General features: G+C 51.2%; 7 protein-coding genes across 7 annotated transcripts; 4 read left to right on the top strand and 3 right to left on the bottom strand.

Moving 5' to 3' along the window:
- Nucleotides 1-291: 291 nt before the first annotated feature.
- On the top strand, nucleotides 292-2,033 carry Z518_03955 (uncharacterized protein; the record flags this gene model as incomplete). Its single annotated transcript, XM_013417663.1, has 4 exons — nucleotides 292-442; nucleotides 495-710; nucleotides 782-1,127; nucleotides 1,178-2,033. The coding sequence occupies 4 exons, from the start codon at nucleotides 292-294 to the stop codon at nucleotides 2,031-2,033; spliced, it is 1,569 nt and encodes a 522-aa protein (XP_013273117.1).
- A 587-nt stretch (nucleotides 2,034-2,620) lies between these two features.
- Nucleotides 2,621-4,312, top strand: Z518_03954 (uncharacterized protein; the record flags this gene model as incomplete). The annotated part of the gene is made up of 2 exons (XM_013417662.1): nucleotides 2,621-3,030; nucleotides 3,094-4,312. The coding sequence occupies 2 exons, from the start codon at nucleotides 2,621-2,623 to the stop codon at nucleotides 4,310-4,312; spliced, it is 1,629 nt and encodes a 542-aa protein (XP_013273116.1).
- Nucleotides 4,313-5,086: 774 nt separating this feature from the next.
- Nucleotides 5,087-6,682, top strand: Z518_03953 (uncharacterized protein; the record flags this gene model as incomplete). The annotated part of the gene is made up of 1 exon (XM_013417661.1): nucleotides 5,087-6,682. The coding sequence occupies one exon, from the start codon at nucleotides 5,087-5,089 to the stop codon at nucleotides 6,680-6,682; it is 1,596 nt and encodes a 531-aa protein (XP_013273115.1).
- Nucleotides 6,683-6,885: 203 nt separating this feature from the next.
- Nucleotides 6,886-8,727, bottom strand: Z518_03952 (uncharacterized protein; the record flags this gene model as incomplete). The annotated part of the gene is made up of 1 exon (XM_013417660.1): nucleotides 6,886-8,727. The coding sequence occupies one exon, from the start codon at nucleotides 8,725-8,727 to the stop codon at nucleotides 6,886-6,888; it is 1,842 nt and encodes a 613-aa protein (XP_013273114.1).
- Nucleotides 8,728-9,236: 509 nt separating this feature from the next.
- On the top strand, nucleotides 9,237-14,252 carry Z518_03951 (uncharacterized protein; the record flags this gene model as incomplete). Its single annotated transcript, XM_013417659.1, has 1 exon — nucleotides 9,237-14,252. The coding sequence occupies one exon, from the start codon at nucleotides 9,237-9,239 to the stop codon at nucleotides 14,250-14,252; it is 5,016 nt and encodes a 1,671-aa protein (XP_013273113.1).
- A 1,637-nt stretch (nucleotides 14,253-15,889) lies between these two features.
- Z518_03950 (uncharacterized protein) lies at nucleotides 15,890-18,657 on the bottom strand (the record flags this gene model as incomplete). The annotated part of the gene is made up of 4 exons (XM_013417658.1): nucleotides 15,890-16,725; nucleotides 16,782-17,683; nucleotides 17,765-18,402; nucleotides 18,436-18,657. 4 exons carry the CDS (start codon nucleotides 18,655-18,657, stop codon nucleotides 15,890-15,892), a joined length of 2,598 nt encoding a protein of 865 aa, XP_013273112.1.
- A 1,911-nt stretch (nucleotides 18,658-20,568) lies between these two features.
- Nucleotides 20,569-21,807, bottom strand: Z518_03949 (uncharacterized protein; the record flags this gene model as incomplete). Its single annotated transcript, XM_013417657.1, has 3 exons — nucleotides 20,569-21,152; nucleotides 21,208-21,404; nucleotides 21,506-21,807. The coding sequence occupies 3 exons, from the start codon at nucleotides 21,805-21,807 to the stop codon at nucleotides 20,569-20,571; spliced, it is 1,083 nt and encodes a 360-aa protein (XP_013273111.1).
- Nucleotides 21,808-25,283: the final 3,476 nt, after the last annotated feature.

Raw genomic sequence — 25,283 nt, 5'->3', positions numbered from 1 at the left:
ACGAGCGTGGACGCCTCTTTCACACCACCGTGCGCAAGTATGACGCGGGTATTCACAATCATTTTTGCATACTGGATGGCGATGAATAGATTGAACTCGGCTGCCGCTCCCGGGCTCTACTTAGCCTAGTATTGGTTTCATCCTGCCGCATTCGCCCCTGGTCAATACTGCATTCTCCGAGCCGGCGACTAGAGCATGTCCGCCTCCTAATTTTTCAGGCCACATCTTTTAATAATCGCTGTTCTCGCATTTATTTTCTTTGGAGGCCTTGTTTGGAGCGCCTTTCTTGACATGGCGATGCAATATCTCTCCTGGCAATACGTCGCCCTCGCGGTTTACCTGGCCCATGTCGCCTCTGTGTACATTAGGAGATATGTGAAGTGGAAGAAGGTACAAAAGCTGGGTGGCGAAAGCCCCAGAGTAACGACCAGATTCATCTTTGGTCCGGTTCATCGCGAGGGAAGCCCGTCACTAGGACTAATCACATCTCACAGGACTCGACTTCCCCGTCCATTCGACATTGGCCATTGTCAGAAATCAAGCACTGGAATTCTGGGAATGGATATATGAGCATACTGGTACTTCGGCTAGTGGCACTGGCTCATATACCGCCGAGCTTCATATTCTCGCCGATGCTCGAGTTCTTTTTACTGCTGATCCGGAAAACACCAAGGCAATCCTCACGACACAATTTCAGGACTTCGGGAAAGGTGAGTGACTTGATGACTTTGCACTTTGTGTCTGAAATGCGACCTTGGGCTGATGGACTTGTCCCATTCAGGGGAGGAATTTCACGCCGAATGGACGGATTTTCTTGGGGACAGCATCTTCACCACCGACGGCCCACAATGGCATAACTCACGACAACTTATCAGGCCGATGTTTGTCCGTGAGAAGGTTGCTGATCTTCCACTGATTGAGACACACGTTCGCAAGTTGATCTCGTTTCTCGGTCCGGGCGATGGACGAATGGTCGCCTTGAACCAGTTGCTATTCCGGTTCAGCCTCGATGCGTCCACCCATTTCCTGTTTGGCCACAGCGTCGGTAGCTTGGACAAAGAGCAATCCGAGTTTGCAACGGCCTTCGATGAGGTCCAGAGAGTTCAGTCTCTGCTAGGTCGACTCGGGTCAGATTTCTTATTCGAAAGTGGCCCGCACAGACTGACACCGTATGCAGACCTCTCAAGCATTTTTATTCCAAACGATCATTTTATGCGGGACTTAAAACTATGGAGCAGTTCATCGAGCCGTTCATCGATGAGGCCCTGATGCTGTCTCCGGCAGAACTTGAGTCCAAGCTGTCTCGCTCCGATACTTTCATCCATGCCCTTGCTCGTTATACGCGCGATCGCAAGGTCATGCGCGATCAACTCACGGCTCTGCTCCTTGCGGGACGTGACACAACAGCCGGGACGCTATCATGGGTGTTTCTAGAACTATCCAAAAACCCTCGAGTGGTCGAGAGATTACGTGCAGAGATTACTGAATTCCTAGGAAATGATGGTCGCCCACCTACCTATCAAGACATCAAAGACATGAAGTATCTGACTTATACGATGAACGAAACATTACGTTTGTATCCCACGGTTCCGTTCAATGTCCGCTCTGCACTGACTGATACGTCGCTACCGCGTGGTGGTGGCTCGGATGGCATGAGTCCAGTCGGTTGTCCTCAAGGTACCGTCATTGGATACAGCACCCTCATGATGCAGCGCCGAGGAGATTTATACCCCCCGATTTCTGAAACGTTCCCATACGATCCTCTCGAATGGGTGCCGGATCGATGGGCCACCTGGACTCCAAAGTCGTGGAATTTTATTCCTTTTAACGGCGGGCCGAGAATATGCATTGGACAACAATTCGCGATGGTGGAAATGGGATACACGATTGTCAGGATTTTGCAGGAATTCGACCAAATCATCGACTATGGGAATAAACGGATTTTGCATGCCGAAATCATTCTCACCCCGGCCGAGGGCGTGAATGTTGGATTCGTCAAACGAGAAAAGACCAGAACCCGTCACTCCCCCTAGCATGCATGGTGCACGTAAATGGACTGTTCTACTCGGGATGCTGATCGGGGCGGATGTGATGGATATCGAATCTGTGTGTTGGCCAACACGTAGTAGTATTGGGAAGGTTTTCAGAAAAATCTCCTGTACATCCTGAGAGAACATGTGGAGATGTCTTCGTAGAATGAAAAGCGGCGAGATTTTGATGAGCGTTCTGACTAAGCAAAGCAGAACTGGTCTTGGCACGATTTCGCCGCTGGGGCCTTGCGCAATTGCGGTCGGTGCTGGGTATTTTGCTTGGACCATCTCTTGCGGCAGCAATCATCTCCTTGTGGTAGTACTTGTAACTTCTACCTTCGGGTATCATCACAAATCCAACGACGCAATTCATCCTGGTAACATCATAGGACATCGCTTGCGCCCTCGACATCAGTATTTCACTCGGACAGAAACTATTCGAACCTTTCCGGGCTACATTACTCCCGTTTCTCATTGTTTCCCCCCAACAAGCACCAAAGACACGACCCGCCGCCTCAACCCATCAGGGAGGTTCGTCTCGCCTGATTCCTCACGTCACTCTCCTTGCCTCATTCGTCGCCTTTTCCACAATGTCGACAATAGCTCTCGAGACGCCGCTGGCAGAAGCGCTGAGTAGTGCTGTCCACTCAAAGATAGTCGAAGAAGGATGGACGCAAGAGGATGACACTTCATTAGCCGAGTACATTGTGCTCATGCTTGCGAATGGAAAGACTCAGGACCAAATCGCATCAGAGCTTGCAGGTGAATTATTACAAGATGCCAAAGGAACCACGGAGTTTGCACAGTGGCTGTTCGATCAGGTCAATATTCTTTCCAGTGGAGCGACCGGCGCCGTTCCCGCAGAAACTTTACAATTGTCAGCGCAGGGTAGCCAAGCGGCCGCGCCAGAGTCGGCATCTTCAGAATCGGCTCAAAATGGAAATTCTTCGATTCCTGCCGCATACGAAATGGACATGGCTGATAACGCGCCAGAAAATGCGTAAGTTCTGGCACCCGACGATCCCCAAATACACTGGAACGTTCTTACTAACTTCTTTCATAGACCTCGAGGGCCTAAAGGTCTCCATGGAGGCCGACCAGCCGGCAGAGGCGGACGCGGAGGCGCGAACAACAAATCTGGCGACTCCGTCTTACATCGAGTCCGAGGGAACGATCGGATAAGCACACATTCGAGTGTGCGAGGAGTACCCAAGGGACCACGGAACATACAGAATCGTGATGTCCGCCCGGGCCTGCAAAAGGCTCTGAATGGTATGGGGATGTCTGGTCCTGCGCAAGGAATGCAGAATCCGATGATGATGAACGGTGCCCAGCCGGCTCAAGGAATGATGCAGATGACTCCTCAGCAACAAATGGAGTTTATGGCTATGATGGAACAACAAACCCGCATGCTTGCGCAATTTACCGGTATGATGCCAAGTGGTGCCAGTGGTGCCAGTGGTTTCGCACAAGCCGGAAACCAACAACAAAATGGCCAGGGTCGATCATTGTTTGATAGGGTCGAACCTGGGCGTGGTCGTGGAGGAGCTCGAGGCCGAGGTCGAGGCGGCAATAACCAAAATGGACACACCAAATCTCCCGTGAAACCAGGCGACAACGATACTTCGATGGAAGGCGACGGGCAAGTGACCACTACCGACGGGCCTTCAATGGATGTGGAACCAACGGCCGAGACAAAGACCAACGATCCATCGAGAACAATGTGCCACTTCAACCTACGCTGCACCAACAAGGACTGCCCCTATGTTCACCAGTCGCCCGCTGCTCCTGAAGGGACCGTGGTTGACATGTCTGACACATGTTCGTTTGGGGTGGCTTGCAAGAATCCAAAGTGCGTTGGAAAACATCCCTCACCCGCCCAAGTCAAGGCATTCCAGGCACAAGAGCTCTGCAAGTACTTCCCCAACTGTACCAAACCGAATTGTCCTTTCAAACATCCAAACATGCCCGTTTGCCGGTTTGGGGCCAACTGCAAAACGCCCAATTGCCAATTTACACATTTGCAAATTCCATGCCGCTTCAACCCTTGTACGAACATGCGATGTCCCTACAAGCATGAGCCAGGCCAACAGAAATTAGCCAGCTTTGCGGATTACTCTTGGACTCCCGACAAGCAGACCGAGCAGGACGCCGCGAAGGGACATGTCAGTGACAGGAAATTTGTGGACGAGCAAGCTGGTGAGGAGGAACTTATCAAACCCGAAGGAACGAGCACCGAAACCAATGGCAATATGGGTATGAGAGAAGAAGTGATTACTTAATGGAGGGCCATGCATAACAAGGGAGGATAAAACACTTGGGAGGCGCATCTGATCCAATGGTTGTTGTACATTATGAACGGAAAGCATACAGACAAGGCCCTGGGTTTGCTGTGGCCATGGCTGCGGTCACGTTCGACGGGCTCTGAATCAAATGCTCTTGGGAGCAGGACGAGAATGAATAGATTTTGGATGTTGTGCTACATCGTCGTGTTCCTTGGTTTCTCAGGTGTAATGCATATTGGTTGTACCCTATTCCTCTTACATTTTAAATGCGCTCCATCTTTCGTGAGGACCAACAGGCCGTCGACGTTTGACATCGACATCGTATCGTCTGCCACCGTGTCTCCCTTCCTGTCTCATTTTTCTTATCCCTGTCGTGTCACCATACACCATTCGTCCACTGTAGTTCTATCGCTGGATTTGTCGGCCTTGACCGCTCTTCTTGCCCGCCCGTGCTTCCATCTTGTGGAGTCCCTTGAACCCAAACTCTCGGCCGACGCGGAACCCATTCACGATGCTCCGACGCATGGTCCTGCCTGAACAAGAATGTATCAAGGAAACTTTGGCATCTTAGCTGTTGGCCGGCTATGGAGCATCCCCGAAAATTAACACTGGGGAGGGGAGAAGGACAAAGCAGTCTACGTGTGTCGAAGAATCATACTACGTGATGCGATCATATTCAGGTCACACATATCCACCGACCGACGTGTCTGAACTCGTTCATCCCTGTTTCAGAGTATCATAAAAAGAAGAAGGCAACTATCCTCTCTATCAATGGATCAACATCCCAGCCTGACGGAGATTATCGCTACATTATCAAAAATTTTGACTACCCCGACTCTGCTTACAGCTCAGCCCAAGTCGATTAGTGAGTCCAAAAGCCGGCCACCGATCTTACCTCGAGATATCCCGAACTTCAATCCACTCAAGTTGGAACTCACATCACTCGCCTTGAACTTCGAGGACCGGGATTCCGATACATTGGCTGCTCTGTCGAGACATTTGACGACCGATATTCTGCCACATCTCAACCTAGCATCTCTGTCTCCAAACTATTATGGCTTTGTCACCGGCGGTGCTACGCCAGCTGCGCTTCTAGGCGATTTTCTAACCTCGATCTACGATCAGAATGTCCAGGTCCATCTTCCACGTGAGACGATTGCCACAACCCTCGAGGTCGCGACATTGAATCTCCTAGTGCAACTCTTCAGGCTCCCTGAAGCAGAATGGTTAATTGGAGGATCTGGACCGGGTGGAGGGACATTCACGACAGGCGCCACGGCGAGCAACGTTCTTGGGCTGGCCTTAGGGCGAGAGTATGCTCTTCGAAAGGCTTTGGAAAGAAAGAGTAAGATGAATGGCACAGCATTGAGTTGTGGAGAATGGGGCATTGCAGAAATGATGATGAAAGCCGGCGTGCGAAAGATCCAGATTCTAAGTACGCTCCCGCATTCCGGCACGGCCAAAGCGGCGAGCCTCGTCGGCATTGGGAGGAGGAATATCATTTCAATCTCCGCCGACCACGATCCACTGCAGATTGACCTGGGACGCCTGGAGCAGGAAGCCCGAAAAGAGCACGTTTTGAGCATTTTGGCAATCTCCACGGGAGAGGTGAATACCGGGCGATTCGCCACAAACTCGTCCGCCTTGATGTCCCGACTCCGCAGCATCTGTGACGAGCTGGGCATCTGGATCCACGTTGATGGCGCATTCGGACTCTTCGGCCGCATCTTCAGCCCTGATGACCTTGAGTATCGCGAAATCGTCCAAGGTGTACAAGGTCTCGAGCTCGCGGATTCCATCACCGGCGACTGCCACAAGTTACTCAACGTTCCCTATGACTCGGGTGTATTCTTCACCCGTCACAAAGGTCTCTCCGAGGATGTCTTCCGCAATGGCAACGCCGCATATTTAACCGGCGCTATGGGCGATGGCGATGTGATCCAATCACCCCTCCATATCGGCATTGAGAACTCCAGGCGATTTCGGGCGTTGCCTGTCTACTCGACACTGCGGGCATACGGCAGGGACGGCTATCTGGACATGCTTCGGCGGCAAGTCCGGCTGGCGAGACGGGTCTCGAAATGGCTACTGAAAGATGACCGGTTTGAAGTCCTGCCTGGTGGTGCCGACACCGATGAGGTGTTGGCCAAGACGTTCATCGTGGTTCTGTTCCGGGTCAGAGATGAGGAAGTCAGTAAGGACTTCGTCAAAAATGTCAATGCCACTGGTCGCATATATATCAGCGGTACGGTCTGGGATGGGAAGCCTGCTGCGCGCATCGCAGTGAGTAACTGGCAAGTAGATGTTGAAAGGGATGGGGGTTTGATTGAGGACGTGCTGAATCAAATTACGGGAGGTCGATCATGAGAGACGAGGGTGGGAATGGGTATTTATGACGCCATCCGAGCGAAGCAGATCGCCACGGCTAGAACGTGTGCATCAGACGAGTGACCCAAATTTCAGATCGGGACCACTGGCTGTAGCACCAACAGCAACGCATTGAAAGGGAAGAAGAAAGGGGTCACGCCGGTGACTTGTTTGGAATCAATTCTATACGAACAAGTCCACACTCAAAAGACAGCGCCACCGATGATAAAGATGCGCTCTTCCTCCCTCTGCACCCACTGGATCACCCTATTGGCGCTCTGCGCCAGTGCATTCCTCGACGTCGACGGTCCAGCTACACAATACAGCTCAAACATGGGCGTGACCCAAGCGAGTGCGGTCGCCGACGCACTCACGCTATGATGGACCTTGACGCCCGCATGCTTCGCATGGACACTGGCATGGAGGTTGTGGTACAGCGACATCAATCGCCTGCGCTGCTTCAGGGTCTCAAAGTTGGGTGAGAATGAAGGCATGAAAAATTGCACGTTTCCCTTGGATTTGTATAGGAAATGTCGCAGCACCGTTCCGGCCACGATGTCTGTTGGGGCGAGTCGACCGGCTTGCACCGCCATGTGGATGACATGCAGGCTTCTGTTGCGCCGAAACTCGTGCACCAGGTAGTTTTTCATGCTCTGGAGGTCCTCGAAGCTCTCCTTGTCGGCGCTAAGAAGGATAATGGCTACAGAGTCTTCTTTGGCGATGCGTTCGTTTTCGGCCAGTTCTCGCACGTGGTCGCCGCCCGTATCAAGGAAGCTGACGTACATGTAGAGATAGCCTGTGTTGTTGAAGCCGGGGAGGCAGATGGGGACCCAGGATTCGCCGCCGCCGGCTTTGATTCCTTCGGCTTCGAATAGCATGTTGAAAATCAGTTGGAGATCACTTGGGTGGAGGGAGTGCTTCTTGGGTCGGATGACGCTGACGAGTCTCCCTCCTGCAACGACGAGGCCGTAGAGAAGGTTGTCCACGCGCGCCTTGATCATGGTGCTGTTGATCACGTTTCGGTGTGACTTTCGGATCTTTAAGCATTCGAGGGCCGACAGGAGCGTGGAGGGAGAGCCTCGGGTGAAGCTATCCGCCAATGATGACAAGAGGACTTCGGTCCCCTGTAGTGGACGTCTCAGGTCTGTTGAAGGACGGACGGAGAACAGATGTGTTAATGTCGGTAGTGTCAATGTCGACAGAATTTGCATGTACAGTGCTTCAAGCTGGATCCGGACTTGCGCCTCGCTTTCAGGAAGGCTTGTGATTCCGACGAGGAATAGATTTGTCTGTGACAGCACGACAAATTGAACTCCACGAGCGTGGAAACTCTTCAGTTGGTCACGGTTTCCAGAGTATGAGGAAATGATGGTCTGAATGATGCCCACGTAACTCGAGATGACGGCATCGGAGCCGTGTCGTGTATAAATGGGCTTGCCGGCGGCGGAGAGGATAATGAAGTGTTTGCGCTTGGCTTTCCAAAGAGCCTGAGCGACATCTTCGCCGGCGACCTGTTCGTCCACGTCTTCAAACTCCTTATCAAAATCGACGTCCCCTTCGTCGCAGACTTCATCCGAGTCTCCTTCAAAGAGACCTGGTCCTCCTTCGCTGAAGGACGACGAAAGGCCTTGATCTTCTTGTAGCTCTCCATCGAATATGCTCTCTGTGTCTTGTATGAACCTGCCAAAGGGCGCATAGCTCCTGATGCTGGAGCTGTCCTCGCCAATCTCACTTGTTTTGTTGCTTGTAGAAGGGCGGATCGAAGAACTAGAGGCGACGCGAGATGGGGTGCTGGTGACAACGCGCAGCTCTTGAGAACCATCGGGTCGATTATAGCTGTTGACGTCGGTCATAGATATCGCCGTCGTTGCACCAGCGACGAGACCGGCTCGTGTAGGAGGGCGTGAAGCATGGCTCGTCGGGGGTCTGGCTTGCATGAGGCTGAGTTCGCTGGGCCGAGGAGGAAGGGGCGGCCGCTCTCCCTCAGTGCTTGACGGTGGAGGGCTATTGCAATTCCAGTCCTCATCGGGAGGAGTATCTTCCATCTTTGTTTATTGTGGCGGGCTTGAGGGTAGAGACCTGTCTCGATCGACCGTCAGCATTGGACGATTGTGACATGTCCAGTCTCCAACAGCGACCTATCCTCCATCATAGGCGGTCTTTCCAGCCTGCTCGTCACCGCTCATGGCATGCATGATGGCAGAAACGAGGCCGTAGCATGTGCCAGGGAATGAGACGAGGATGGTTGAGACATGAAAGGTAAACTCTGGATGAGGAAAGTTAGGTCATGGGGCCATTGAACATGTTTGACGACTGCCTTGGCGGGTGTTCGCTCCTTCCTTGGACCACCGTGGCTTCCTGAACATGACTTACAATTCACTTTCCACACATTCAAGAACCAACGTGAGGACTCATTATTCGGCAAAGGACGCTTCTATATGAAGATCCATTTTGTCATGTTCTGAGAACCGTCTCCGCGCGGAGCCTAGGCCCCCTTAACTGAGTCCGGCAATGCCATCGAGAGGACGTCCTGAATACTACGGCCAAATCCGCAATGACAACGGACTCTAAAGCTATTCGCCGTTATCATGCGGGTGTTGAACGAGCACTTGGTCTATTTGACGCGACCAATGAGTGGGCGGACTACATTGCGTTCCTGAGTCGTCTAGCAAAGGCATTGCAAGCATCACCGCCTGATGCCGATGTCCCTTTCAAGCCGACTCTGGCCAAATACCTGGCACTCTGTCTCAAGCCATCTCTCCCTTCTGGAGTACATCAAAAGGCACTCGAGGTCTACCATCTCGTCTTCACTTTATTAGGCAAAGATGGCCTGTCCCGCGATCTATCTATTTGGCTTCCTGGTGTCTCTCATACTCTCACATTTGCTTCGTTGAGCACAAGACCCTTGTTCCTCTCCCTCTACGATGAACACATCTTACAGTTGTCGAGCAATGTGATCAGACCAGCATTAAGGGCCATTATCTTGTCCATGCTGCCTGGCATTGAAGAGGAGAACGGTGAGGACTTTGACCGCACACTGAACACATTCAACCAACTTCGACAGAACTTCGCAGAGGACGATTCCGAAGAATTCTTTTGGCAGAACCTGTTCTTAGCCTCCATCACAAGCGTTAGTAAACGACCAGGCGCGCTGGTCTATTTAACCCGCCAGCTTCCACGGTTAGGACCCCGCCAAAGTCTACCGACTGGTCAAGATGGGGAGGTGACAGACCAATCCGAGGCCATGGGCCAGGCAATAAAAGTCGTGACCACCCCTGAACCGGGACTACTCGTCCGCTGTTTTGCGACCGGTCTGCAAGATGACCAACCGTTGGTCCAACGTGGATTTCTTGACCTGTTGGTTTCCCATCTTCCATTAAACGCGCCGATTCTCCAAACCCATGTCTCACCAAGTGACCTAGATGTTCTCGTCACTTCAGCGATGTCGGTTGTCCTAAGGAGGGACATGAGTCTGAACCGACGTTTGTGGACGTGGTTCATCGGCCGGGAGGACAAGAGAGAGGGTTCAGCTGACATGACACCTGGCTCAGCCATTGAACCAACAATGCCCACCTCACAGGGCCACCGGGGTGAAACAACAAACAGGCATGATTATTTCGCCACATACGGCCTCAAATCTGTGATCCGAAGTCTTGAGAGAATGCTCAGCAATAAGTCATTGTCCCCTGTCGATCGGGCGCGTCCTTTCCGTATCATGCTTTCGTTGATGGATCGTTGGATCATTGGAAAATTACCGGTGGAAGTCTTGTTCATTCCCGCCATGCAAAACTTGCAACGATACCAGACGACGGCTCCCTCACAGGCATCCTTCGACGAGGTTTTCCGAAGTGCCAATGTATTCTTTGACGCCATTGAACCCCAATTGATTACAAGCCAGCTGTTCCGGCTCCTTGAAAGGAGGGACTTGAATCTCATTGACTTCATTCTGTCCAATTTCAATCTGCAAGAGGAAGAAATGACGGTAATTCATTTGCCTGTGTTATGTCTAGCGACCTCTGAGATGCTTCTGGAGAAGCAAAGCTCTCGTTCGAATGAGCTCGTCCAAAATGGAAATGACGCCTTCGAAGAACGACTGTCAAAGCTCTTGGAGGGCTTGCTCAGTTTATTGCCCGCCCAACCCAGCGGCGACTCATCTGAGCCATGGGAAGATGTTCCTAAGGAGGCTTGGATGGGAAAACTTAAAGAGATCTATGAAACTTCTTCTCCGGTGAAAAGGAATCAGGCCAATGCCATATCTCCTGGCGCGGCGTCCCAATTTCTGCTCAGGAATATTGTCTTAATCATTCTTGATTGTCTCGGTCATCCAAATCACCAAAGTCTACTCGACTCATTGACAAATGCCCTCACCAAAGCCATGTCCAGGATCAGCACATTCCAAACACTACGAGAGTTAGACGTTGGCAAACAAGTCTACGCAGCGCTCGATATCAAACTTGCAGACACGGCCGCCAAGTACGAGAGGACCAGGACTGTGGCCAGGATAGTGGATACCCTTCACGCTTTCGATCCTAGCATGAAAGTCCTGACAGAGCATGATTTGTTCTGTCTAATTCCTAAACTCGTCTCCCAATTTTGGGAAGTTCTCCTTCCGTCTACTCCACAATTCCACGTCGAGGCCGTTGAACAGCTTTGGAATCTTCGAATAGTATCAAGCCACCTTCTCCTGGTGGACAGCAAGATTATGGAATTGATCTGCGAAACTTCATCCTCGCCAGGGTCTCTTGGCGAAGCGATCGCCAGATTTTCAACGCTATGGACGCATACTCGATTTCCAGAGGTCAACGTGGAACTCTTCTCATCCGTACAACGACTTGACGATGACGACGTACCCTGGGCTATGCTACGGCAACCGGTGCTAAGTCTTATTGACGGACTGGAGCCCTCTGAACCGGCAGACCCGCGGCGAGTGTGGCTAAGCAGTCTACCATCAATACGACCAGTATTCCGGATTGCCTACGTCGAATCTACTGCGGCGTCCAATATTCAGCTCTCTTTACTCGGTCTGCATCGACTCCATAAGGTCGTATCCATTGCGCGGCAATCCAATGTGCAGAGGAACGAGTTTTTCGGCCCCGAGGGATTTTCGGGAATGATGTTGGATATGTGTACCGAAATTATTTCGTCTGAACGGAGTGAGGAAGAGTCAATGAAGATGGCATTATCCATTGTGCGGCTGGTGCTGGAAGAGGCCGATATTCGAGGACGTCACGCTTTGATAGAGCTTCTGATTTATCAGTTGACGAAGGTTCCCGAGGACGGCTCGTTGCAGGAGAACATTCTTGACACCTTGCAAGCAATATTTGCGAGGTCAAATTCTGGACCTCCACCTGACGAGCTCTTAGGCCTCTTGATATCCGGCATCTCGTCAAAGGCCGTCGACTCCACCATCGACAAATGGATCACACTTCTTTGCAACACCATACCCTTGTACTCTACTCAAAATCTGTTTGCAAACATGCTTAGACTCACGGCTTGTCTTTGTCAGCGGATAAAGGCCTATTTTGAGCTTATGCAGGTATTATACGAAAAGCCCAAGCCGGTGACTCAAGTCAATGGTGAGAAGAATATTCCATTGGCTAAGAACCCGGAAAGATCAATCAACAACCTCCTTGCAGGCCTAGACTATATCTTGGCTCGGGCGCATACCCATCTGGCAGATCAGACATCAGGATCTGAACCGTCGACGTCGAATCCGGCGGAAATATCTCCAGCTCGCTCAGTAGCCAACAACCGACTTACCGTTATATTATGCATGCAGGACACAATCAAACTTTGTGGTGAAATCTGGGCATGGAGGATTCTCAAGAGACCATCAAATGCCGGGCCACATGGAAAGTCTTTCGCATACATATCGTCTAGGTTGCGCACCAAGTCTCGGCGGATCTTGGAGCATTTGGCTGATGCCGAGCCGCAAGAATGTCTCGAGACTTTGATGGGAATGTGGGTTGATGCAGTTCGTCGAAACTCCGAGCAAGACGCCACATTGAATTTGATGCAAAGCCTCGATGGGGCACGACCGAAGTTCATGATGCCTGCCACGTTCAATGCCATTTATAATCGCACGAATCCGTCAGCTCTGGACCACTCTCAAAGATCAAGCCTGTCCGTGGATGTCGGTGCGTTCGAACTGATGGTATTTTTGATCGCATACACCAAGGCTCTGGAGGACGATCTGCTGGAAGAAATTTGGACGGACTGCACGGCATTCTTACGAGAAGTCCTTGCAAATCCCATGCCACATCGCCAAATTTTGCTCAAGCTCCTTGAATTCGTGGCCGTCATGTGTCAAAAAATGGAAAATACCAATTTTGGGGATGTTTCGAAGATGCGACGTGAGCTGGGTGATTTGTGTGCCCGACTGTTCACGGCCATATTTACGATCAGACCGGCCGGACTTGATTCGACCTCTTCCCGAGTCCCAGAGACGGCGACCGGCCATCGAAAAAACGGACTGCAGGCTGGCAATGCCATTCATGTCCTCTGCGACACGCTGCCGATCATCGGTAATGCTCTAGGAGACCTTGATAGGCTCAACGCGACCCTTTCGGGAATAACCCTGCATATCACCGGACCAGCGCTACGGTCGAAACAATTCCCGCAGGCAGTCAGCATTGACATTTTGCGCCTGGTCCATCTCATGGCCAAATCCCAGCCAAACAACAAGGTCTGGAAAAAGGATGTTCTAGAGGCATTCAACGACGGGAAATTCTTCCAGACACCCACCCCGCTGGCCGAAGAAGGCTGGCTCCCCCTCTTACAACAAGTATGGCTCGCCGACAAAGGATTGATGGCAGAACTACTATCGAGGTTGAACCCTCCCACTACCGCCGGGTTGATGTTTGGAGTGGGAGCGACAGCAGCCCGAACAGAAACTGATCGGAAGACACAACTCACCCTGAGGCGAATCGCTCTACTCCTCGTCGCTGGCGATATCGACGCATTTGTTTCCGACTTGGGCCAGATAATGCATCGCCTAGAAGAGCTCCTCACAGCCACAGCCTCGTCTTCGCCTTCCTCGAGCACCCGAGGGGACATTTATCTCCTTCTTCGGGCAATAGCGCTGGCGTTTTCGGAGACTCACTTGGTGTCGATATGGCCCATCGTCGAGGTGGAACTCCGCGAGCTTCTCACCAGCATGCAGAAGGGTGGAGAGCCGACATTTACGAGTTATTCACAATTGCAAGGCGCCAAGATGCTGGATCTCCTTCTTCTGTTGAAACCCGAAGAATTCCAACTGCACGAATGGTTGTTTGTGACGGACACTGTCGATGCCATCCATCCACCCTCAGATTATCAGTCAGCAGCGATAGCGGATCGGATGGTGTCCAAGGGAGCGAAGGAAGTTGAGCTTCCATCCGTGGCAGACCATGAAGCTCGCAAACCGTGGCTGTGTACCGAATTGACTCGTAGCACAGAGGACCCTCAGGCACTTCTCCGGCCGTTCTTCCGGCAGCTGAGTATCCATGCCTTTGAAGACACGTACAGCCTTCAAGGCGTGGATCTGGAGGCATGTCGAAAGGATCTTCTCGCAGACTTATTTATAGATTGAAACTGTGAGATAGAGCGATAATTACCTACCTTAATACCGTAATGTGAGACAACAGACACAACTGCGTTCTTGACTGTGCTCATCACCGATGTGCCTGGGTAGAGTACTTCGGGTAAGAGGTATACCACTGCCGAAAACGGCAAACAGCACAAATGTTGGGGACTCAGCCACCGCCAAGCCTTTTGTAAGGAAACGGGAAAGCAAAACGTAACGCCTGTTTGGCCCTTACCCGACCAGCGTACAAGTACTCCGTAACTTTGCACTAAATATTGCTCGCGACGCTGCGACTTTGCCCGTATTCTCCCTCAAGTCATCTCTCGGACCCTCGACCGCAGTCGTGAAAAGCTCACCGGAAGTTCAAGCTCAGCTGTTACGCAACTCCAGCACCTCCACAGCTATGGCATCACGCCTCCTCGTTCCGCGCCTCTCCTCCGTGTCCAGATCGATCAGAGCTCCCTCTCCCCTCCTGTCGAGATCCTTCCAGAGTACACGTAGACGACTCCAAGAGGCCGCTAATGCTGCAACAACAACGGTGAAAAAGCCTATGGGAGCTTTCCGAGGGGGGTGAGCTTCCCCTCCCAAACGATATCAAATTCTACAAGAGCTCCATCAAGCATCTGCGCTGGATCCCGGATGTTTCGTCTCCGGTTCGAACGACAACTAATTGCTTGTATATAATAGACTGTTCGGATTTCTGCTCGGCTCTACCCTGGCGGGGGCATCGGTCTACTATTACATTCTTGAGGAATACAAAGTTTCTAACGAGCTATTGACGGAAGATATCTATGTATGGAAACCCAGCTCCCTCCTTGCGACCACCGGTCTTCCAGTTTACTGCGACCGCCAATGTGGATTTCCTCAGGGGCCACCATGCTTCCTCCTGTCATGCGCACGGGGCAGTTCCTTACTTTGCGAACCTGTCGCTAACCCCAGTCCCAGGCCCTTCAAGCCTCTGTGCAACGCGTCCACTCATACGTCACGGAATTGGAGAACAAGATGTCGCAAATGAAAAAATAAGAGCCGGCGTATTGATGGAGTTACGTTGGGAACGTGAAGAGGTGATGGCATTAATATCCTCTTTTGGGCGGAATGCACGGTTTTGCTGGGCTCACACAGACCCAGATATCTCGTCACCCGATTTCAGCGATGTAAAAATAAATTTGCATGTCACCATTCGCTTTTGGGTTCCCCAATCAAGCGCCAGCTCCTGCACACTGAGGAGAGGATTGGATCTATTCCCATCTAGGAGCTCTCGCACGCTTTTCCTCTTATTGAGCCCCTCTCGATGCCCATCACTCTCACCTGGACAAACGGCAAGCGAAATATGTGACGCCTATGTCTGATGTAGTCGATTGCTGGCCAGCTGAGCGAACCGTTGAAGCATCCCGAGCCTTGCATGTGCCAAGCCGAACCGGAACTGCGAAGAGAGCATCGATCTGTTTCTGGTAGGGTTCATCACGAATACAGAGAAGCGGGCCCCTACCGCATCGACCGTATCGCGATTCAACCATTTGATGGTATCAGCTGCTATGGGCTGTCAAGACATAGCACCGCGCCTCCTAACTAGATCCTCGTTCAGCCGCCGGGTGATCGATAACGTTTCCATAGAAGACATTTGTCCCCCCGCATCGTCAAGTCTAACTTGAAATATTCCATAGAAAGTCAAGGGAATCTACAGCGAGGCCCGCGCCTGGTTGCATGTAATCCAGGCCAAATGGTGCGATCTGAGGGTTGAACGGCTGCGCCAGCCAATCTTCCGTGCTTTCATCTCGGACAAAATTGAATTGGTTCGAGAGATCGATTCCCGCTCCCGGAAAGAGTCCATTACCATTGTGCTGGGTTTCATCAAGTGCATAAACTGAAGCGGGCGGTTGCCGATCTTGATGTTCATGCAGACCGTCCCGATCCTGGTTTCCTTTGGCTCCATTGGGCCGAAACGGCGAGGACGCTCGACTCCGAGAAGGCGACATCAGCGGATGCACAAAGGCCTTCTTCTTAACTCGGAAATTCCGTCTGAAGCGCTGAACATGCCGAGCCATCAGCGTGGCATAGCGGCTGGACAGGTGTATGTCATCCGCACAATTCGTTTGCAAAGCGTCAATGCACCGGTCCAGTGTCCTCAAGGACGCGATGATGTCCGCCTCACGGGATCCGAGGCTGATCGACTTGAGCAGGAAGACCGATGCGCTCACAATCCTCAGGTACAGCCGTACAGGACAGTACCGTAAGACGCCTTGATCACGAAGCTCCACGGCGGTCATGAGGATTTTGCCGCTCGACTCACGAACCTCGTTAACGGAGGCAAAGTCTTGAGCATGTTTTGATCGCAAAATTTCGTGGTCCTGCCATACTTCGTCGCCGCCAGAAAGATTGCTGATACGATCGACTAACGCTTGGATCGCAATGGAGTGGATATACATGCGCGCATAGTAATAGTCCACAAGGAGGATTTTTCGAGCCGCGTCTTGAATCGCTAGGATCGGAATTTGTTAGCCCATTCGAACAATGGGTCAAGGGGATCAGCCTTACTGGGACACGACATTTGCGTAAAGCCTCTATACCACGAGTCGAGAAGCGGTTGGAAGTGGTCGAGCAAACTGATGTAACGCGTGCTGCGAAGTATCTGCTTCGTGACCGACCGGCTGGCAAAAAACATGTCGGTCACCGTCGTTAACAACTTGGTAATATCGATCCATTTGGACAACATCAGCTCCCTGTCACGATGGGGTGGCCGCGTTGGTAGATCACTAGATAAAGACGTTTGCGCGATGTCCTGGAGGGCTTCTTGGGGAAAGACGCTCGTACAGCCAAGCCGGAGCGAGAGCTGTGTCGCATAGAGGTACAGCAGTCTGCGAATCCGCGATTTGGAACTGCGAGCAGCGATCGACTCAGTGTTGTGAACTTCGTCAGCGGGCCTGAAAACACCGAGCTCATGCGCCAGTGTAGTGGCCAATCCAACCAGCATCCAGCTCAGACGGTCGGACCTTTTGGCGGGTTCAAAGACATCTTCCCGCCAGCGTTTGCCGGCTTCGGTGTCGCGATCCTGTGGCGTGAAAGTATCGTCGACGGCCGGCGCGAGACTAGCATCCCATCCATCATTTTCTGGAGGAAAGTGCAGTGAACGGGGATGCCAGTCGGTTATGAGCAGGAGAGCTTGTATGCTGCCCAATGTCCGGCTCTTGGCGATGCTGTATTTCTCGGACCCAAAAGTGATTCGCTGCACGAGATATTCAATGTGTCTCCAAAGTCGGGCATGAATGAAGTCGGCTCGAACGGCACCACCAGGTCCTGGAGGGTGATGATAACGAGACGAAATCATCAGCAACGTGCAGCACAGCAGCGGTTCTTCCAGAATTAGTCGCCTATGATTCGCATGGTCGGCATAAAAGCTGTCCACGACGGGAGATAATGAAGAGAGCCTGGTAAAGAAACTATGATGGTCAGAGACATATCACTAGCTGGAAGATGGATGGGCTAGACTCTTGATTCGTCTGACGAGAAAGGTCACTTACGCTTGGACGTAGGCGACGGCCTCGCGTGCTGTGAACCAGCCTTGCCTGACAAACCGATGCTGGTTCCAAAGTTCCAGAACTTCTGGAGAGGCTGGCTCACGGGTATTCAGACCAGGGCACAGAATGCCAGTACTCGTTGACTGCCCGGGGCTCGTTTCATGCGGGTCCTGATTTTCCGCATCGACCGAACCCTCCGAGTCGGTGCAGTTCGCCGCACGGAAAAGGAGGCCTACGGCATCGCTAGAGCTGGCGACAACGGTTTGTACCACCTGGTCCTGGAGATTGTCGGTCAAGGAGGAAGATTCGGTACATTCAATATTTGCTGGCGGCGGGCGTTCTCCTGGATTTTGATTCTGTAGAGCTGCGTTCTGTTGCGGTGTGATTGGCACGCCGTTTTGAGGGTTGGTGTGAGGTTGACTTCTGCGAGTAGTGTCTTCGAGTCTTGCAACAGAGTCGGCTCTCCCGGAAAATGATATCGACGGAGACTGAGAGTAGGATTGACGCCTTGGCTCGTCTCGATGACGTGGATGTTGGATGGAAATGCTTTGATGGGGACTCGAGTTCTCTACGTCTGGAAGAACTGACTGATGTTGGGCAGCTTGTCCTGCTGGGGATGTCTGCCAGCTCTCAGCTGGACGCTACTGAGTCCAAACAGCAAAACCGCTACTCACATTCGGGTGTGCTCGTTTCGCACGCTTCGTCGACCTTTGCGCCGGGAAGATACATTCTCTTTGCTCTCGCCGGCACTTGAAACACGATTGTGAGTATTCGTCACGTTCACATTTAGCCTTGGTTTTCCGACAAGCCTCACATGCCTTGTAGGTGCGCTTGAATGAGTTGCCGGCGCGTGGGCCCCGAGTTTCAATATTTGCCTGTGAAGGCTGGCTAGTCATTGAAGACATCCTAGCAGGAATGGTCTACTAGCTTGCTGTTGATGGGAATAGACGGATAAAAGTAAAAGTCATACCGCTGTGTTCGGATAACTTCGTTGATGTAGAGTGCGGTCTATTTTACCGTCTTTGGTTGTGAGCCGTCTCCTTTGTTCAGCTTTCCGCTCCGGATAGCGCCGGATATAAATCCCGAGGCTCGAAACGAAATCGGAGTCCAAGCACGAGGTCTCCACCAGCACAACTGCCCCCTCAGTCAGACATCGGCCCTTGCAAATGCAGGTATTTTCTACTCCATCACCACCATGGGACCTATATCTAAGGAGAATATTGTTAGCAACGCGTCTACTCCAATGCCAGGACAGAAACCGATTGAATACGGAGGTCAAAGGTTGGAGGACAATATGCTTTCGAGTTAAAGCCGCATCTGAAGAGACTTGCACCCGGTCACAAGCAGCAATTGAATATGAGCTTTACATTACTACGTCCCTATGGTAGTCCCGGCTCCCGCTCCTGTTTCGCTCTTGTACCTTTTGTTGGTGGACAAACAACGGTTTCTTCAGGATGGAATGGGGAAAAAAAAGAAAAAAGATGGAGCCATTTAGTCATCATCGAGCCACTTGACAATAGCAGCCACCTCATGTTCCTTTAAAGAATGTTAACTTCGAGTGACCGGGGACCTTTCCCGACGGCTTTCACCCAACACACTCATCTCGAGAACCAGCATTGGTGCTCTCAGAATGGCAGCAAGGTCCTAGCGAGACATCAATGTCCAAAAGCCCCTTCTCCGTAGAAACCATCCCCTCTGAAAATGTATCGTAATCGGGAACTTTAGGTCCAGGCACCACAGCGGTGGCCTGGGTGACCTCGTGATTACTCTGAACGACCTCGCCGAGGGTGACGCTTTCTCTGGACTCCCATCTGTTCAACTCCATCTTCTTTCACCTTTTCTCTCAAGATATCCTCAATCCTTTTGCTGAGATCCGAAGGACTCTCCATGCCGAAGCGCAAATACGCATTCGAGAGCTCCTCATAGAGCACGCTGAATACCCATCGCTTCGAAAGGACAACAAGAATCTCCGTGCGAAAACAATTCACCCGCGATCAGGATATCAAAACCTGCTGCCCGTGAAATCGGTGACTGTAGGGACTTCTATGCCGGTCTCAACGACGCATGTAACGTTGGCGTTCTGTCCTGCAGTCCTGCCAACGCTTTGCAGCCAAACTGAACGCACTTACCTGTTGGATATGTTCGAGAGAGGGGTACTGCGACCCAATACGATATTCGGCCCTTTGTGGGTCTTCGAGCTGCTGGCAGTGATGAATTCGTGCGCATCTCCAGTGCCAATTCGGCATAATATTCGTTCGACCAGATGTTGGTTGCATCACACAATCACTGGCCGTCAACGGAATGGAGGCAGTCTCCTGGGGAGTAGATCGATTTCTGGTCCTATAATGAAATCCACGAGCGGCTTATTGGAGATGATGGAAATGGAAAAGAACCACTTGAAGGTTGGCCGGAATGGCACAAAGAAGATATTCCTGGAGGACGGCGATGATGTCAGAATCATGTATGTCGCGGGTAAGAAGGTGCTCTCGTAGGCCTCAGCGATTGTCAAGCCCGCATTGTCTCTGCGAAGAATCGATTGAGCTAGCCTTGTGGACAGTGAGATAGACCTTCAAGGATAAATTAGGCACTCGTAGCCCTTGATGCCTCGCTTGGATGCCGTTCCCGGTGAAGATTATACCTCGTCTTACTATTTCTGGAGCTTCTGTCAGGAGGTGATAAATCGAGATACGCTCCTATGCAAGGGGCGTACCAACTCTTTGAACGGAAAGGCAATATACAGGTGCGTTGTTCAAAAGCGTGGAAGATGAGATACCGTCATTGAGCCGGTGTCCGCCAAATGTGTCGTCCTAATGCATCCCAGACTTCATTGAAAGCCCATCGACACCGTTCGTATCTGATGTTGAGTTCACCAAACCCTTCTCGTTATACTTGTATCTTTCCTCCAGATCCCAGTACTTGTTGAACCCGACACCCTCACATACTTCGCTGTAAGACAAAATAGATGGCGGCGCACCGACAGTCATGCTTTCTTTGAGAGTTTCCAAAGCTTCTCGTATACTCTTGATCTTGGCCGCAACCAGACGCCATGGGTAGGCAACTGCGCACATTCCCAGCTCAGCGAGGTCCTTGGCAGACAGATTCTCAGTGAGGCCGCCCTCGATGATGTTGGCAAATGTTGGGATTCCAATTTCCTGCACCGCACGCTTCATTGACTCACGATCTGGAAGCGCTTCGACGAAGACGGCATCCACACCGATACGACGGAACTCCTTGGCTCTTGTCATGGCCTCCTCCCAGCCGAGAATCAAAGAGTCTGTTCGAGCGAGGACGAAGATGTCGAGACCCTGGTTTCTAGCATCGACCGCGGCCTGAATTCGAGCGTAAGCTTCGCCGCGGCTCACCACCGACTTGCCCTTGGTGTGTCCGCACCCTAGGAGAGTTAGTAAAGGAGGCGTGCCAGTGGGATTTCACGGAGAACAACCCACTCTTGGGCCATGTTTGATCCTCGATCATGACACCGGCAGCTCCAGCGAGCGCGAAGCACTCCACCGTCCTCCTCACGTTCATCGGACTTCCGTAGCCTGTGTCACCATCGGCCATTACAGGAACTTTAACTTGTCGCACGGCTTCTTGGATCTTGTCACACATTTCCTGCATCGCAATATATCCAGTGTCGGGGAGACTAGAATCACCGTCGACAAGTGGTTAATTACATAGGAATGCCACAAAATAATGGAATTGACCGACTGGCCAAATTGGGTGAAGGAGGGGCGAGAAACATACCCATGAGTACTGGCGCATGGATAACCAGCTAGGAAAACCATGGGAAACCCAGCTTCCTCGACCAATCGTGATGACAATCCATCCATGGAGCAGCAATGAGCCAGGATTTTGGTAGGATCTCTGTGGGCTTCCAACATCATCGTGCGCAGGCGTGACGCCTGGATCGAAGGAATGCGGCCGCGGACATTGGGTAGAGTGACGGTGACTTCTCGACCGAGCCTAGATATGGTCTTGTCCTTAGAAGAGATGGGGTCTACAAATTGGAAAGGGTATTTGTGCGTGTTGACGATGTTTTTGGCCATGGCGTCGATAGATGTTTCGTAGTCTATAAGGTTAGGGTCCTAGGGAATATCAATGCTAGGAGTACAGTCAGTGGTATCTCAGACAGTGCCAAAGTGTCTGAAGGTGGAAACTATCGTGGTCGACAAAACCCATGGCCGAACGCGGGAGGGTGTTTATACGGCGTGATATCCCCATCGAGGGGTCTGTCTCCAAGTTCCTACTATGAATCGCGGATAGATTCAGGGGTCGGACACGAAGAAGTCCGTTGGATTCCGGGGATATCCAGATCAGCGGCGGAATCTGAGAAAACGTGCTTTTGAGTTGTCACCCATGGAATAAAACTTTCTTGAGAAAGTACCAAGGGTCGGCCATAATGCCGTTGACTGTGTGATGGTGTAAATGGCCATGTGCCGGCGTAGCTCGTGTAGTCGCAAGCACTAATGATGGCGAAGCCGTGATCCGACTCCATCAGAATTCTATGTCAAACTTCTCTCATCGAATTCGGTCAGAGGGTGGCATTGAACTTGTCTATATGCCTTCCTAACGAGTGTACGTCGTCATTGTTGCCTATCAATGGTGATGCAGTCTGGTGAGCAAATGTTGCAAAATAACCCGTATTAAAAAAATGCCTCCCTCCTATAGTCCATCTCTAACAAACTTATAGGTGGGGCGCCGCAGCCAGTGAAAGCTTCAGCCACACAAGTTCAACTGTAGAAGAGTTTGAATCAGTGACCTCCCAACGGTATGAACAAGACGACATCATCAACAATCACTGGCTGGAGCATTACGTTTACCCATCTAGGGCACCTAGACTTGAGCTAGGCCGGACAACCCTCTTACCTTACCTATGATCGAACACTAGTAAGGCCCCTCAATTCTATCGGTTCGAATGCAAGCCGAGTGTTTTGCCACTCGTTTACGTCCTTGATAGGTCAACCACGATTTGGTGTCAATTTTGAAACAGTTTTTGGCATTATAAAATATAAACTTGATTTTTTTTTAGATTTTGGAATCGCCTGGTTAGGGCTTGGCGTTGTGCGGCGACGCCAAGAGCGACGAGCCGGCCAATCACGTAAGCATATGGCTTGGCGTTGTCACGTAACTATTTTCGGAATCACGTGCAAGCCCCCGGGGGGCCGCCCTCCCAACTCGTCGCCCATCGGATCCAGTCTATGGACCACCCGACCTTCAACGGATTAACCATTTTCCGGGATCACGTGCTCCCCGGGGCCCATGTGGCGGGGGCACCCTACTCGATAGATATCGATATCCTCGATATCGAGATGATCCACGCATCGGATCCAGTCTGTGGACCACCTCAGACAAGCTCTACTAGTCACACTTGAGATGGTTCGCAACCGAGCGTTAACGGACGAACCTCGATGTCCGATGGGTCGTGGTATTTCATCGGATCCAATCCGTGGACCATGTGGCCGAGGGGCATCCTACTCGATAGAGGTCGACATCCTGATATCGAGATAATCCACGCATCGGATCCAGTCTGTGGACCACCTAGAGAAGCTCTACTAATCACACTCGAGATGGTTCGTAACCGAGCGTGAACAGACAAGCCTTGAGTTAGCTACTGAAACTATTCGCTTACTTGAACTTGAGGCATTAACGTAGCATGGTTAAAGATTGAGAAATACTTCAATCTTATCGATGACTCGCCTCTCTATGTTGCTGCTGTTATTCTGCACCCAAGCCTGCGCTTCGAATACTTTGAGGACAAATGGCAGAAGCAGCCAGATTGGATTATCCAGAGTTGCTAACAACCAAGCCAGATTGGAAGATTGATTGGATTGGCTTGTTACAGTAGTATCGATATTGCTGACCGTTTGCGATTTTATGATGGGCTCTGAGTAAGGCGATTACGCATACAGCCTAATCTTATGAGCGTCCTTCGGAGTCTCCGGTTCTGGAAGAGACTAGGTCTCTGACCGTACAAGAAGCATGAACTTTTGCCAACGCCTAAGCCAGTTGAGGAGCTTACTGTCAGGGTGGAGACGTACGATGGAACAAGAGTAGAGATCCGACAATGATATTACTATCCAATGCCCTATAAAGTACAAGACGAGAGACAAAGAACATGAAAGCAGTACGAGGCTATCCTAGATATTTATAGCCTTGTGGTGTAGTCATGCCGCAAGTCTTCCACGCAGGCACACGAGGCTAAATAAGTGTGGGATAGAGCCCATCTATATATCTATCTACGAGGTGTATACTGGCGCTGTTGCCTGTCAATGGTGTTGCACGCCAGGAGGTGAATGTTACAAAACGAGTAGGTTTGCCATGAACGATAGGTTATCGTTTGTTCTACACAATTCACGGAGGACGATTAGCTTACAAATTAATTTAATCCCATTAATCTATCTTCCGTTGAAAATCCTATCAATCAATCCAATCAATCCGTGAGACTATTTGCTAACAATCAATCAATCCATGACGACGAGATTGATTGGATTGATTGTTAGCAACTCTGATTTGATTCGACGTGTAAAGAGATCCTTTCGCGAACTGTTCGAATGCCATGGCGACGCCGATACTGAATCCGACGATCAGCGAGAAGAACCGAAGTCAGCCCACCACGAATACAACCAAATCTCGTCAGAATTCCTCAGCAGAAAGCGGAAACGAATAGCGAAAGATAAGGACAAGGATAGCCTAGAGTACGATCGCTATATTAAGTCGTTTGACGAGAAGCTCAGGGTTAAAGATCCACTTGCCTGGTGGAACCAGTATAAATTAGACTATCCTCTCCTCGCAAGAATGGCTTTTGATCTCTACTCGATATCGGCTATGAGTGCAGAAGTCGAACGAATCTTCTCATCGACAGGAAATCTAGTTACAGATGATCGGAACCAGCTGGGCGAGGAGGTGTTGGAAGCTACTGAGTGCCAGAAGCACTGGATAGCTGGAAATCTTGTCTCCTAGGATTTTATGTCAGTTAACTGACTGAACTTTCAATCAGGCCGCGAATTTCATCAGTCCAGTCAATCAGGCAGACTGGCGATTATGTCAGTTAATTGACTGTTGGCCACGCAGCACTCTCCCATCCTCCTCGACGTCGACCTCTCCATCATCCTCATCTCTCTTCATCCTGGGTCCCCTGGCATTTCTGCCCTGCATTCTCAGGCCTCCTTCCAGTCCGCCCTTCCGCAGCCCTCCAGACCCTTAGGAAATTGTTGAACGGTTGGACAGTAGCAAGTGCCCCTTTACTGGGAATAGGGGTTATCACTCCTATGTAGGATATAGGGGGTAAGAATAGGAGAAGAAAAGGGGTCAACCAAACGTGCATAAATATCAGCAACCTGGCAGGACCAGTTGCCAAAGGGCAGAGCATTCAATTCATATTCTCTTGGCATTCGTTGTTTGACAGAAATTTATGGCGCTTCTGCTGTCCTGAATAAGCTCTCAAGTGAACTCTCGGTAAGGATGGTACTTCCGTTGCCCTAAACAAGCCCTTAGAAAAACCCGGGGAAAGTGATGACATTTC

The sequence above is a fragment of the Rhinocladiella mackenziei genome (genome assembly GCF_000835555.1).
Source record: "Rhinocladiella mackenziei CBS 650.93 unplaced genomic scaffold supercont1.3, whole genome shotgun sequence".
Classification (NCBI taxonomy): domain Eukaryota; kingdom Fungi; phylum Ascomycota; class Eurotiomycetes; order Chaetothyriales; family Herpotrichiellaceae; genus Rhinocladiella; species Rhinocladiella mackenziei.
Note: the sequence above shows the minus strand (reverse complement) of the source record. Positions and strands in the feature narration are given on the sequence as shown.